Genomic DNA, 14,321 nt, shown 5'->3' with positions numbered 1-14,321 from the left:
GCCGCGGGCGTGGGGCGGGTCCGCGCCGCCGGCCGGCCGTCTCGACCCCCGCCCACCGGAAGTGGCCCAGCGCTCGGCGGGCGAGGCAGACGTCGCCGTGGGGCTCGGAGCAGCGCACCTCCCCGGCAAGTAGCCGGCGTCCGCGCGGGTGGGCCGGGGCCCGGGAGGGTCGGGCGCTGGGCGGGCCGCCACCTCGGGGAGCCGGGGGGTGGGGGAGCCGGCCGTCTATTCGGCTGAGTCGCCTTCCTCCGAGGGGAGAATCCCTCTCGAAACTCTACCTTTCTTGAAGCTTCATTTTAACTAGAAAACCTTTTTTTTTTTTTTTTAAGAAATCTCAGAACCCTAAGCAAAGAGCCCAGCGTCTCAGAAGGCTTAAAAGTTCTCCTGGTGGGAGTCTCCCCCAAGCACGCTTGAGTCTGTGCTGAAAGTTTTGGTTTTGGTTTGCTTATTTGGGACCTTGTCCAAAAGCTAATTTGGATGAAAAGAATTAGGGCTGGCAGCGGTGAGCTCGTTTTCAGTATTTGTTAGGACCTATCCAGTTTTTCATGGCAGTAAACTTTAAAAATATGGCCCGTTTTAACATCGTAATTAATGTGTTGGTTGCAGATGGAGTTAAGCAACTCACTGAAATCAAAAAGTAGATGAGCAGATACAGAGTAATGACTTACCTCCTCCTCCTGAAGCAAAATGAACATTCCTCAGATGTCCAGCTGTGTATTGGATCTTTTACACCTCATCTGTAGAGTCATTTGCTCCCTGTGATATTTTAAAAATTTATTCATTTAACAAATACCTCCTGATAAATCAGTTATCTGTGCGAGTTTTCACCTCCTATGAATCAGTTATTTGCTCCCTCCTCGATATTTTTTCTTTCATGTGGCTGTCAGGTCACCACTCTCTGAATGTCCTTCCGCCTCCCTGGCCACTCTATGTCTCCAGGCTTCTCCTCTTCTCAGCCACCACAGTTACACTGCTACGGTGTTGGGTTACTTTCTCCCAAGGCAATTTTTATCCCAAGCCATTTTTCATGACTCTAAATACCATCTATAAGCTGATGACTTCCAGATTTTTTTTTCTAGCTTCACTTCTCTCCTGAGCTCTAGATTAACATCTCGTATCTAGCTTAACATGTCCACTTGGAAGTCTGATGGGCAGTTAAATTTAGTGTGTTCCAAAAGAATTACTGACAGGCATCCACCCAGTCCTCTCTTCTGTTCTCTCATTTACCTTCCTTATCACAGGAAATGTTACTGCCCTCCATTGAGGCTGAAAGTCTAAGGGATTGTCATTTGACTCCTCTTTTCAGCTCAGACCCCACATGCAAGCATTCAGCGAACTGTTGACTCTGCCTTGGAAAGATAGCTCAAATCCTACCATAAGTTATGCGCTCTCTAACACAAACCACAATCCTCTTTTGCCCAGAAGACTGTGAGGACTGATCACATCTTCCCACCTCTACCCTTGCTCTTGTCTTCAGTGTTTCTCCAAACAGCAGCTAGTTTTAGAAATATCTAGTCAGAGCTTTCCCCTCTCTTCAGAACCTTCTGGTGGCTTCTCATCAGAATCATAAAAACAAAATTCTGACTGTGGCTACAGACCCTGTCATCACACCCCTGACTGCTTTCCTGCCGTCTCTCCGGCTTCCCCACCCTGCTCACTCGGCTGGAGTGGCTTTGATTTTGCTGCCATCCTCCTTGCCTGCAGGGGTCTCTACTGGACTGTCGCAGGCTGTACACCTTCACTTTACCCGTTCCCCTGTTCTGGCTTTCTGAAGGATTACTGCCTTAGTCCTGATGACATCCTCTCGACCCTTACTGTCTGGGTCAGTGGCTGTTAGATACCGAACAGTACTCTAATGTCGCGTGAAGCTGATGGCGTTTTTAAATCATTACTGGTTGCTAAAGCTCTCTAATATTAAAAGAGCACAAGCGTCTTTCTCCCAAGTCTCATTTTGACAAAATGTACAGTTTGCTCTTACAGTCTGCGTTTTTATAAAATGTTGTTTCTGGTTTGGAGAAGATTTGTGCTTTAAGGCCAGTTCTCATTTTGAAATATAGAAAATGAAAGGAAAATCCTCCATTTACTGGAAAGAATATGCAATTTTTTTCTTTTCCAATTTCTTTTCTTCAGTGGGAAGCAGTAGTCTCTGACTTGGAGCCTTGTTGAATGGTTCCAGAAGCAGGTCGTCATAACAGGAAGAAGAAAAATGAAGGTGCTTGTTCAGAGGTTATTATATGCATTTTTAAGTTGTGTAGTGACTAAGCCAGTACCACAGAATATCAAGTTTGCATAACAAAATTCAGTTCTCTCTTTAAAATATGTGGGAATGGAAATAAAAAGCAATATTTTCATCTTCTCAAAGAGCTGTTGGGGAATAAAAGATCATTTAATTTATAATGTTTATTTCCTATTTTAATCCAAGCAACTAGTTCTGTGATATTATCAGTAGTGTATATCCTACCTTCCTCTCTTTTAAAAGAATAGAAAAAACTTTTTTTCATGTCAGAATTTGGATTTCAGATGTTTGAATAAATATTTAAAATAGTCATACATATTTCTCAAGAGGCAGGTCAGGTGTTCTGGTATTCCCATCTCTTTAAGAATTTTTCAGAGTTTGTTGTGGTCCACACAATCAAAGGCTTTGGTGTAGTCAATAAAGCAGAAATAGATGTTTTTCTGGAACTCTCTTGCTTTTTTGATGATTCAGCAGATGTTGGCAATTTTATCTCTGGTTCCTCTGCCTTTTTTAAATCCAGATTGAACATCTCGAAGTTCATGGTTCACATACTCTTGAAGCCTGGCTTGGAGAATTCTGAGCATTACCTTACTAGAGTGTGAGATGAGTGCAACTGTGCAGTAGCTGGAGCATTCTTTGGCGTTGCCTTTCTTTGGGATTGGAATGAAAACTGACCTTTTCCAGTCCTGTGGCTACTGCTGAGTTTTCCAAGTTTGCTGGCATATTGATGGCAGCACTTTCACAGCATCATCTTCCAGGATTTGAAATAGCTCCACTGGAATTCCATCACCTCCACTAGCTTTGTTCGTAGTGATGCTTCTTAAGGCCCACTTGACTTCACATGCCAGGATGTTTGGCTCTAGGTTGGTGATCACACCATCATGATTATCTGGATCGTGAAGATCTTTTTTGTATAGTTCTTCTGTGTATTCTTGCCACCTCTTCTTAATATCTTCTGCTTCTGTTAGGTCCATACCATTTCTGTCCTTTATGGTGCCCATCTTTGCATGAAAGGTCAGTTGCCATTTATTCATTTTTTGCGGGAGTTCCATAGAATCCATAAGGATAGAGAAGGCTCAGTCTAAATGAAAGGATTAATTGTATCAACTATTACCCATTGATACTTACTAGAGTCAAAGTAAACCAGGGCCTGTATTTTCCACTTTAGGTTCCAGCTCTGGCATTAGAAAGGTTAGGCATCTTCAGGAGTCTGCACCCTGCATCTTCCCTTCACGGCATTCGTCACATGACAGTTAATTACTATGGTGTGAGTATCTGCTTAGGTTCTCATCTTTCCCAGTAGCCTGTGAACTCTACTGGGGTAACACCAGTTCTTTCTTGTCCCTGTATCTCCAGAGCCTTGTAACAGTCAGCATTCAACAATACCTTTTGAATGAACGAATGAATCATAAAATTCCAAATATAAGATTAACAATTTTTCAGGTTGAGGGACAGCCCAACACAACTCTTTAACATCCTTATTATATAAATTATTGACCCAATCAGAATACGGACGTGCTACAGTCTATGGGGTCGCAAAGGGTCGGATGTGACTGAGCGACTGTACAAATTTTGTTTTATCCCCAGGTTGAGTTAAGCATGTCCCCTCCACCTGCCAATAATATCCTGCTCGTATCTCTTATAATACGCACTGCACTGTACTTTTAACTTGCCTTCCTTGCTGGTCTGGGAGGTAGCTTCTACCTTATTTCCCCAGACTTCACCATGGAAAATGGCACCATCGATCTGCCCAGTCACCTCAGCAATCACTGACACTGTTCCCTCCACTCCTACACCTTGACTTCTAAGCTTTCACCAAGTCAACCTGCAAAACACATCTCAAAATGTTCCGCTGCCCCCCTTATTGCATTTTCATTCTAGATCAGCATCTCTCCCCGAGCCCACCACACTGCTCCTTCCTAGCTGGCCTTCCATGGCCACTCCTGGTCAGGCTGATTCATTCTCCACTCAGCAGCCACACAATTTTAAGCTATGGTTTTCCCAGTAGTCACGTATGGATGTGAGAGTTAAAAGCTGAGCGCCAAAGAAATGACGCTTTTGAACTGTGGTGTTGGAGGAAACTCTTGAGAATCCCTTGGACTACAAGGAGAGCCAACCAGTCCATCCTAAAGGAAATCAGTCCTGAATATTCATTGGAAGGACTGATGCTGAAGTTGAAACTCCAGTACTTTGGCCACCTGATGCGAAGAGCTGACTCATTGGAAAAGACCCTGATGCTGGAAAAGATTGAAGGCAGAAGGAGAAGGGCATAACAGAGGATGAGATGATTGGATGGCATCAGCAACTCAATGGGCATGAGTTTGAGTAAGCTCCGGGAGTTGGTGATGGATGGGGAGGCCTAGTGTGGTGCAGTTCATGGGGTCTCAAAGAGTTGGACACGACTGAACAACTGAACTGACCTGACCTGACCTTCAGTAAATGTTATTGCAGTAAAGATCAGGTGGATTCAAATTCTACCCATCCTATTCCTGAACATATTGATCACCCTAGTGGGGACTTTAAAGTATTTTCAGGGTGTGGGTCTGACGTAAAAGTCTGCATGTTCCTCATCTTAACCGGCACAGGTCTGTTCTGTCACGTCCTGGCAATAAGTATCCTGGGCCATCTGGGCCATCCGGCTCCCGCTGGAATTGCTCACCTCTGCCTCTTTAGCGTGAAATTTCCTGTAGACAGTACATGAATGAATGGTGTGGCTGTCTTCCAGTGAACACACAGAAACAGATGGCAGTGCTGTGTTTTGCTGCTGACTCGCTGTAGCTCCCTGGCCTGGATTTGGATGCTGTATCAATTACAGTTTAGTTGCGGAAAACAGAATCTATTCAAGCTGGTTTAAGCAGAAAGGTATATAGTGGCGGATATTACAAAATGTACACTATCATTGGGCGAGTTGAAGAGCTAGGCTCCAGGTTGAGTTTCTGGGAACACCTCAGAACATCACCAGCAGAACTGGTCTAGTGGAGCAGGGACTTTTGCCAAAACCATGAACCCTCCTGCAGCTCAGCATGCTGCCAGCTCCTGAATCACAGCAGCTCTGCAAAGTATTGCTTCATGCTCTGCCTCCCTTCATATTTAACTCAGACATGTTGGCAGAACATAAGTTACACCCAGTACCCTAGCTTTAAGGAAGTCTGGGAAATACAGCTTTTAGTACTTTGTAGTACAGCAAGGTTCACTAAAAGGAAGTTGGCATAAATTTGGTTGAGCCCATCTGCTGTACCTGCTACAGAATGCCCCTTTGGCTACTTAACATCCATACCTTCCCTTCTTTCCATTCCTAAACCTCCAGACAAGGACCAGAAGAGCAGCATGCTCTCTTCTGATATAATGCAGCCATGCCTCCTGAAAACCAAGTGTGCTCACTTTCTCCCAAGATGCTAAATCCCAGAGTCCTATAGGTCACCACGTCATCTGCAGTGTTCATCACAGACATTACCCTGAGACCTAGCGCCCTGAAGAACTTGGTGGCTCCCATCCTCACAGGGAAAGGGGGAGTAGGAGAGAGACAGGGCTGCCCAGTGACCAAGAGACAGCTCAGCCCTAAGAAGTCCCCACACACTTCTTCATCCTCTTTCTCTATGCCAGCCGGTTCCCTCTATTTCCAGGCATTCCAAGTTTCCCTCCTCTTAATGATGTCGTCTCCATTTGTAGCTGTTCGACTTCTGTCCCTCTAAGCTAAGCTTTCCTCTCTCCTGCACATTTTTGCCTCCGCTGTCACTTGGTTGAGGGCTCTGCTTTCTCACCCAGGTTATTGCAGTAGCCTCTCACCTGATTACTCTTCCTGTCCACAGCCTCACAGCCCTCAGGCTTCATCTCCTTACTCCAACTATCTTAACCTGTCTAAAACAAATCAGATCATGTCACTCCCCTACTTAACACCTGCCAGGGGCTCTCTGCCTGCCCACAGGAACAAGTTCAAAATCCTGAGCCGAATATTCTAGGTTCCATACTCTCTCTAATCCTGCTGTCTGTCTATCCTGATGTCTAACACTATCCTGTCCCCCTCCCATCCCTGCATATGGACTTGAGGCTTCTAAACACCAAGTGCAAAGCGATCCTAACATGCTGTGCCCTCTGGTGCCTCAAGTGTCTTTGCAAATGCTGCTCCCACTGCCTGAAACTGTCCCTTCTCAGCCTTCCTGATGCGAGTGCTTCCTGCTGCAGTGTCCATCCTGAGTGCTCCGGTAGCAGCTGTTACCTGACGGGAGCACTGGTGCAGTGAGTCCTGTCTCCGCATACTGGCTCCACATCCCTAAAACACATCAGGGCTTGGTGCAGAGTAGGTTTTCAACAACATTTACAGTTATTAATAATGACAAAGCCTGTTAATTAAGCGAAGAAACTAATTTAGTACGTATTTGCCACAAGATGGTGCTATTCAGATAGGAAAAACAACTCAAAGTTTCTCCAGGGCTGAAGGAGCCAAGTACTAGATGCCTAAGTGTTCGTTAAATGTATTAAATTTCAGAGGCAGTGATTTAAACATAAGCATTTTCAGTGGTAAACACAAGGACAGGTTGAAAACTATGGATCAATATGTATTTTATTATCAAATTATTACTGGTCATTGTTTCACTCCCTGTTGTTTGGGAGTCTCTCTTTCGAAGTTGTCAAAATGTTTTAAAATAGCAAACAGTAACTCTTAATTCTGAGGGCAACAAAGTTTTATGGAGGGTTATAGTTGGGTTTTTTAGTGAAACAGGACCAGTAGGTTTCACAGGGAGAGAGGGAGGAAGGGTGGGAAGTTCACTTTAAGAAATTGGCTCTTGTGACTGGCAGGGCTGGAAACTCAGATGGAGTTGACTTTGCAGTCTTGCATCTGAAGGCTGGAAATTCAGGTGGAATTTCTCTGTTGCCTTCCCAAGGCAGAATTCCTTGGGGAAACCTCAGTATTGTTCTTAAGGCCTTCATTTATTGGCTAAGTCTCACCCACACTAAGGAGAGTAATCTGCTTTACTCAGAGTCTACTGCCTTATTCATTTACTTTTTAAATTTAAGATACAGTTGATTTACAGTCTTAGATTCAGCTAGATAGCACAGTGACTCAGTGTTTTTACAGTTAAAGTTTACTGCTTTAAATGCAGTCTCATCTAAAAATACCTGCAGGGCGACATCTGGACTGATGTTTGACCAAACAACTAGGCACTGTAGGTTTGCCCAGCTGACACATACAATTAACTGTGCCAAGGCTTACGTGAGCAAAGTAAACTTTGTATGAATGAGAAATTCACACTGATGTTTCAGTTTTGAGTTAGGGCCGGGGCAGAGAGGGCTGGCTGTAACCACCCCCAGGAACATCCTCGGGAGTTTCTGCAGGAAGAGAGGCTGTGGTGGGATAGGACCCCCTGGGTGTTGCCCTGACCCTCCTCCAACCACAGAAGGCTTCTGCTGGGGGCACGAGGGCACATGGGAACTAGTCAGCAGGCCAGTTCAGTCCCTCGGTCTGAAAGATCCCCTGGAGGATGGAATGGCAGTCCACTCCAGTATTCTTGCCTGGAGAATCCCATGGACACAGGAGCCTGGCGGGCTGCGAAGAGTCGGACGACTAAAGCGATTTAGCATGTAGAAGCATAAAGAAAAATAATAACCTTGTGGACACCATAGCCTCACCCCAGCAGGTTCCATCCTCTATCATTTAAGTTTTGTTTATGCTACAGACTGAGGTTTGGGGCAGTCCTAAGGAAGGAGTTTTGCTTCCTCTTTTCCTGAGAATAATGAAATAGCCAAAGGGAAGTTCTGCTGACATCCTCTGCCGCAGCCACTCACCCCTCTGTATGCACACAGCTTAGTTCTGCGTTGTTACTAAAGTAAAACTGTAAAGTGTTCTTCAGCTTCTTTGTTATGTATTTAATAACAAAATTAACAGCTAAAAATTTATGGAGCACTCTTCTAAGCCATTTGATCTTCCTGAAAACCTTAAAGGTAGGTATTATAATTAATCACCATTTAATGCACAATGAGATCAAAGCACAGAGATACACATACAGTAACTTGTACGAAGTCTTGCAATTGTTTTTTTATAGTAGGGCTGGGATTTATGTTCATGCAGTCTGATTCCAAAGCGCGTAATCTTCATGAGAATGGAAATTTGTATTTGTCTTGCCTACTATGATTCTTCTCTATATTCTTTCTTACTTCCTGTAATATTTTTGCATACTTGCCAAGTGTGCATAGATGCCATTCAGTTCTTTTCATCTTACTCCTGTTAAATGTGGGGGATTCCATTGGCACCTGCTTTTGCCTGACTCTCCTGATCCTGGCCCTGTTGCTCTTCCCTACAGAACTTCAGTTTAAGTTGTATCTTTCCACGTTTCTGTTGCCCTGGTGATTAGCTCCACTGGGCTGTGGTCAATAGTAATTGGTCGTTTTGGTCTTAGATCTTTACTGGGGCATGGAATGGAGGTGGGCATGTCATTCTGTCAAGTTAGAAAAACAAAACAAAAAACTGTTAAGTCTTACAGAGAGCAGTTTGGCCAAATCTATCACTGTGACAAATATATTTGTCTTGATATAAAAATCCCATTGGGGCTCATTATTCTACAGATGACCTTGCATGTAGATGAACTGGCAATTATACAAAGTTATTCACTGCAGCATTTTCATAATTGTAGACTGGAAACAAATCACATAGTCGAGAACGGGACAGTTAGGATATGTTCACATGTTGGGAGATTATGTGGAGTTTCTCTGTATGTAATATGGAAGGCTCTGAAGTTATATTATTAAGGGAAAAAGCAGTTGCCTGTCTATCTATTACTCTGGCAGTGTGTATGTATATACAATGATACTTTTTTAAATAAGGAAAGAAATATATAGATATATGTATAAGGAAATATTGGAAGAATAGAGGAGAAACTAATAAAAGTAGTCACTAGTAGGAGGCCATGGGGATAGCAGGATGAATGGGGAAGATAAGGATGGCAGTGAGACTTTTCAATATAAATATTTTCAAAATGTGCCTTTCCAAAAAAATTAATTAAAGATGTATAAACACACATTTTTATTCCTGTAAGCGATCCTATGTGCCTTTCCCCAGCGGCCACCTCCACTGTCCTCCCACTGAGCTGAGGGGAAGAAGCAGAAACCTAAATGTCTGAACCCTGGTGCTGGCTGGCTGTGATGGGGAGGAAGACGCTGACAAGGCTTTGCAGGGTTCTCTTCCCCAGCCTTCTTTCCTTCCCTGTTCCTTTCCACATTCCCTGCCTGCCTTCTGTTCTTTTTGTTGATGGAGTTAATTAGCTCAGGGTGAGCACGGTCAGGCTCACCCCCACACCTTCCAGCCTGGAGAACCCCTGTGATGAATCTGGACCTCTTCCCCGTCTCTGGATCACGTGGTGATGGGAAAGGCAGATCTTCAGCACAGAAAAACTTCCTGCATCTTTGCCTCTTGGCTGCCTCCTTACTTTAAGTGAACTTGCTCAGCCGTGTCCAACTCTTTGTAACCCCATCGACTGTAGCCTACCAGGCTCCTCCGTCCATGGAATTTTCCAGGCAACGGTACTGGAGTGGGTTGCCATTTCCTTCTCCCTCCCCAAATTAGAAGAAGTTTTCAGACATTGTCACTGATTTGCTTCTTGCTGGTCTGCTTCAGGTGGATGTGGGCAGCAGTGCTTGGAAGGTGGACAGCACATCATAGATTTCTGGAGTGTTTTGCTCTTTTCTGCCAACCAGCTTTAAGAAAAATGAGACATAAAATTGTAATTCTTATCCATAGTGTAATTTTTTCCTTTCGTTGTTCGCGTGTGTGCTAAGTCGCTTTAGTCATGTCCGACTCTTTGTGACCCCACGGACTGTAGCCCACCAGGCTCCTCTGTCCATGGGATTTTTCACGCAAGAATACTGGAGTGAGTGGGTTGCCATTCCCTTCTCCAGAGGATCTTCCCGACCCAGGGATTGAACTCATGTCTCTTATGTCTCCTGCATTGGCGGGCAAGTTCTTTAAATTAGCACCACCTGTTTATTTTTTATTTATTTCAAGAATTTTGCAATCTAAGTTGACACACCATTTTCCCTAGAGGTTTTTGACATGTCTTAGAAAAATCTGCCATCTTATTTCACATGCCCTCACCTGCAGCAACTAGTGTATAAGATGATGAAGTTAAGTCTGTTTAAAAACCTATTTTAATGAGTAAGTGAAGATTATTTTAACTGACACTTTAAATAGGTTGAATAGTTTAACTTATTTTTAATGCAGGGGAAGCGTCTTTCTGCAATTTTGCATAGTAAAATTTTTTCATGATATAGTAACAAAGCAATAACTCCTAACCAAGGAAGAGGGTGAATTCATTTAGGTTTATTATTTGGGACGTATGTATGTAGCATTGGAGGGCTGTCATGCCTTAGACTGCCACTTGGTGGCTGGCTTGGTGTACTGTGGATCCAGACCTGGCGTACTGACAGAATCGATGACAGGTGGCAGCCAGCAGTTCCTTCACTGTTCAGAGACAGTGGCAAACCTTTCCCTCCTTAAGTACATTAGAAAGAAAATTCTCTTATTTTTTCTTCCCATAACTGGCCATCTTTACGATATTTGTATTGTTTCGTATTTGTGTTTGATACAAAAATAAATTTTGAATTTCATATTGGAATATTCTGTTTCTTTAGGTTTTGCTCTTTCTAGTCTACACAATACTTTGTTAGAATAAAGAAGTTGGATTTATACTCCATATGGTTAGAGTTGATAGGGTACCTTTTCACTAAATACCAAAGTAATTTATTTTAATATGGAAGTTTATAGAGTGAATATAGTACCATTTAAAATTTCCAAATGTCTCCTGTTGTATTAAACTGGGCCCTCTTCAGCTTAGCCTTGACTACCTGTAGTAGCCCTTGTGAAGCTCAAAAAAGACAAGTGATTTCATTTCCCAATGACCTGTTTGGCACTTCTTTCTTCAAGAACTTTATGTTAGAATCCTTCTGAGGTTTTTCAGGTTGAATGAAATTTTCCACTTTTAATGTTTTGATTGAGTTTACAGTGTACTTCTGCTTTGTTATTTCTCCTTTTAGAACGAAATGAAATGCTGAGAGATAAATAAAGCTTTCCTCTTCTGACTCGGATCTTTATAATGGGTATCGGAAAGTCTAAAACGGATCCCTGCCATCTTTCTGTGCCCTGGGGTAAAAGCCAGAGTGTGGATACTAGTCAAAGCCATCAGACGTCAGATTCCAAGCAATCTGAAGACATCTCCCTGCATGGTGATGCTGTGTGCAGCAGTACTGCAGAGATGCCAGCAGGGGAGCAGGAGGGAGTGGAGGAGAGCCCTGAAGAGGACACAGAAGAAGAGGTGTTCCTCAAATTTGTGATACTGCACGCTGAAGAAGACACAGCCGAAGCCCTCCGAGTCCAGAGCCTGCTGGAAAACGACTTTGGCATCAAGCCTGGAATCATCTTTGCCGAGATGCCATGTGGCAGACAGCATTTACAGAACTTGGATGATGCTGTCAACGGGTCTGCCTGGACTATCTTACTGTTGACTGAAAACTTCTTAAGGGACACCTGGTGTAAGTTCCAGTTCTATTCGTCCCTCATGAACTCCGTTAACAGGCAGCACAAGTACAACTCCGTCATCCCGATGCGGCCCCTGAACAAGCCCCTGCCCCGAGAGAGAACTCCCTTTGCTCTACGAACCATCAACGCCCTGGAGGAAGAAAGTCGTGGCTTTCCTACCCAGGTGGAAAGGATTTTTCAGGAGTCTGTGTACAGGATACAGCAAGCTATATGGAAAGAGACCAGAAATACGGTACAAAGGCAATCTGTTGCCTGAGACAGCACACACAACACACGACAGACTCTTGTTTTGTAAAACAGAGGATTTATCTTCACTTGCGAAAACAAGTTCCTAGGAGAAGTTTCAATGAAGGAGAACCTTCCGCTTACAGAAACCTGTGGAGCCCAAGAAAGATAAATTTCTGCAGGACAGTCTGTAGAACTGTGGTATTTGTTGATGTTTCCATAAACTGGGAATCTCCAGAGTTTCAAGAGCTCTGTTTCCTCTCAGTTTTCCTGGTTCATGATTACTGCAAAGGATATTTTAAATTCATCTTCTTATATTGAACTTGAATGAAAACTTACAGACATTTAAAAAATGCAGTTAATTACCCTTTGATTTTGTCCTCAAAGGACACACAGGAAAAAACGACCTCGAGACATCTGACCAGCCTGCCTTTCGAGGTACCTCTCATGAATGTTGTAATGAAGCACTCCTGGTGTTGCCACCCAGACGCGAGGACAGCCAGGCTAGAACGTTGAGAACGTGGAGTGCTGATAAGTGTGAAACCCAAAACAGATGCGGCAGTGGTGGGGCTTCTTAAAAGAATCCAGTCAAACGTCCTTCCCTTTCTGCTGCAGTGTACATATTTGCAGGCATTCCCACCACAACATTGGTTTACTGTGGTTAGGACTCTGTGCCTGGTGTGGACATGACCTCTGGAGCCAGCAGCTCTCTACGTTGGTCATCGGCTATGACCAGAACTTTGTTTGAAGAGCTTCTGAAAGGTGTATGTATCCTTGGCCAGATGTTCTCCTTTAAAATCAGTAACCTCTCCTTTGCAAGCAGTTAAAAATTCCTGTCTTGCACAGTACTTTATCAAGGAAATATTTCTCAGTAGCCTGAGTGTGTGTGTGTGTGTGTGTGTGTGTGTGTGTTGTAGATTTCTTTCAGACTTGAAGTGGGAAATGCATTTTATGGTTTCTTGTCCCACAATGATAGCGAATCAGAGGCTCCAAGCAGACCAGTTCCTTTCTTTCACAGCCCTTCTGCCCCAGCAGAGATTGATGGAGAACTATCAAGTGCAGACCAGGAATGGGAGAGAGTGGGTCCCATCATGCTGTAGTGAGAAAAGCGCCCGATAGGGTATCAGAGCACCTGGTTCTTTCCAGCCTTTTTCACTGAGGAGGAATGTGACCATGGGCAAGCTACTACCCTCCTTCATCTGTGAAAAGAAAGGATTGGATTGATAAATCTTCACAGGGCACTGTCCTCTCCCAGAATGTGAACAACGAGGAACCAGGAAAGGGAACAAGCAAACAAATGATAGAATTTTATAATGTGATTTATGATTTAATAAATGCAGGAGGCTTCATGTATATGCTCACAATGAAAGGATATTGTATATGTTTGCAGCATAATTGACTTCTAATGCTACCCATTATGCTCTTACAGAAAAATATTACAATGCATACTTAGATTTTTTTTTTTAAGTAAAAAATTTTTTCTAGAGACCTTTGCTGCAGAAACATTCTGCCCTCTTTTTCTTTCTCTTTATCCCCGCTTCTCCATATCCCCTTGCTAACACTGGGGTTTGCTCACAGCCTTCTGCAGTCCGCCTCTTCACAGTCATGAACCAACATGTTTCATAATCTTGCAAGTAAGTCAGACCTCCCCCGCTACTAGTACTTATTAAAGATAAGATTCTTCTCATTGCGTGGTGACTTAAAAGTTCCCTTCTGTCATAGTAGCTGACTACTCACTTTTCTTTTTCAGTTCTAATGATAAGCATTTTGTTGTTGTTGTTGCCATACTGCTTCCTGCATCTCCAGGTTCATATACAAATAAAACATTAACCACTCACCCTTGCCTGCCTGCCTGCCAAAGTTGGAGCAATTGACGCTGGATGGTGTTTTTTAAATAAATGTTTTTATTCTTTACCTTGACTAAACTCGATTATTTCCTGTGTCAGTGAAGATTGTAGAAAAGTGTTTTGAAAAAAAGGCCTCAATCTGTACTTCTCCACAGATCACCAAGCACAATATCGTCACTTGATTTGGAGTTAAATACATTTTGTATGATGAAGAAAAATGTTAAGTACTGACTAACTGGTTATGTTGCCATTAACAGTTGTAATAAGGGGTTACGAAAAGAACAGGATAAAAAGGTAAAGCCGTGGCCTTTGTCATGTGAGTGTGTACACGCGTGTACACACGCGTAGATTCAGACTTACACACAGGGAAATTCAGTAAAATTTTGCCACGTGCAGGAGAATATGCATTTTGAGTGTCTGGGCCTCATCGCTCACCCTGGAGCTTCACAGAAGAACCCGAGTTGTGTCTCGTGTGTCAGGATTCTTC

The 14,321-nt window shown here is 43.5% G+C and overlaps 1 protein-coding gene across 16 annotated transcripts; it reads left to right on the top strand.

Moving 5' to 3' along the window:
• Nucleotides 1–57: 57 nt before the first annotated feature.
• TICAM2 (TIR domain containing adaptor molecule 2) lies at nt 58–13,901 on the top strand. Of its 16 annotated transcripts, XM_060418736.1 has the most exons (6): nt 58–148; nt 330–502; nt 607–656; nt 2,131–2,212; nt 2,757–4,561; nt 11,261–13,901. In XM_060418736.1, exon 6 carries the CDS (start codon nt 11,320–11,322, stop codon nt 12,016–12,018), a length of 699 nt encoding a protein of 232 aa, XP_060274719.1. In that variant the 5' UTR covers nt 58–148; nt 330–502; nt 607–656; nt 2,131–2,212; nt 2,757–4,561; nt 11,261–11,319; the 3' UTR covers nt 12,019–13,901. The 16 variants fall into 16 exon arrangements, with proteins under 16 accessions (XP_060274719.1, XP_042107905.1, XP_060274713.1 ...); XM_042251971.2 differs by having other exon boundaries at nt 607–2,212; nt 3,405–3,503; XM_060418730.1 differs by having other exon boundaries at nt 607–2,212; nt 3,405–4,561.
• Nucleotides 13,902–14,321: the final 420 nt, after the last annotated feature.

The sequence above is a fragment of the Ovis aries genome, chromosome 7 (genome assembly GCF_016772045.2).
Source record: "Ovis aries strain OAR_USU_Benz2616 breed Rambouillet chromosome 7, ARS-UI_Ramb_v3.0, whole genome shotgun sequence".
Lineage (NCBI taxonomy): Eukaryota > Metazoa > Chordata > Mammalia > Artiodactyla > Bovidae > Ovis > Ovis aries.
This window is presented reverse-complemented; position numbering and strand designations above follow the sequence as displayed.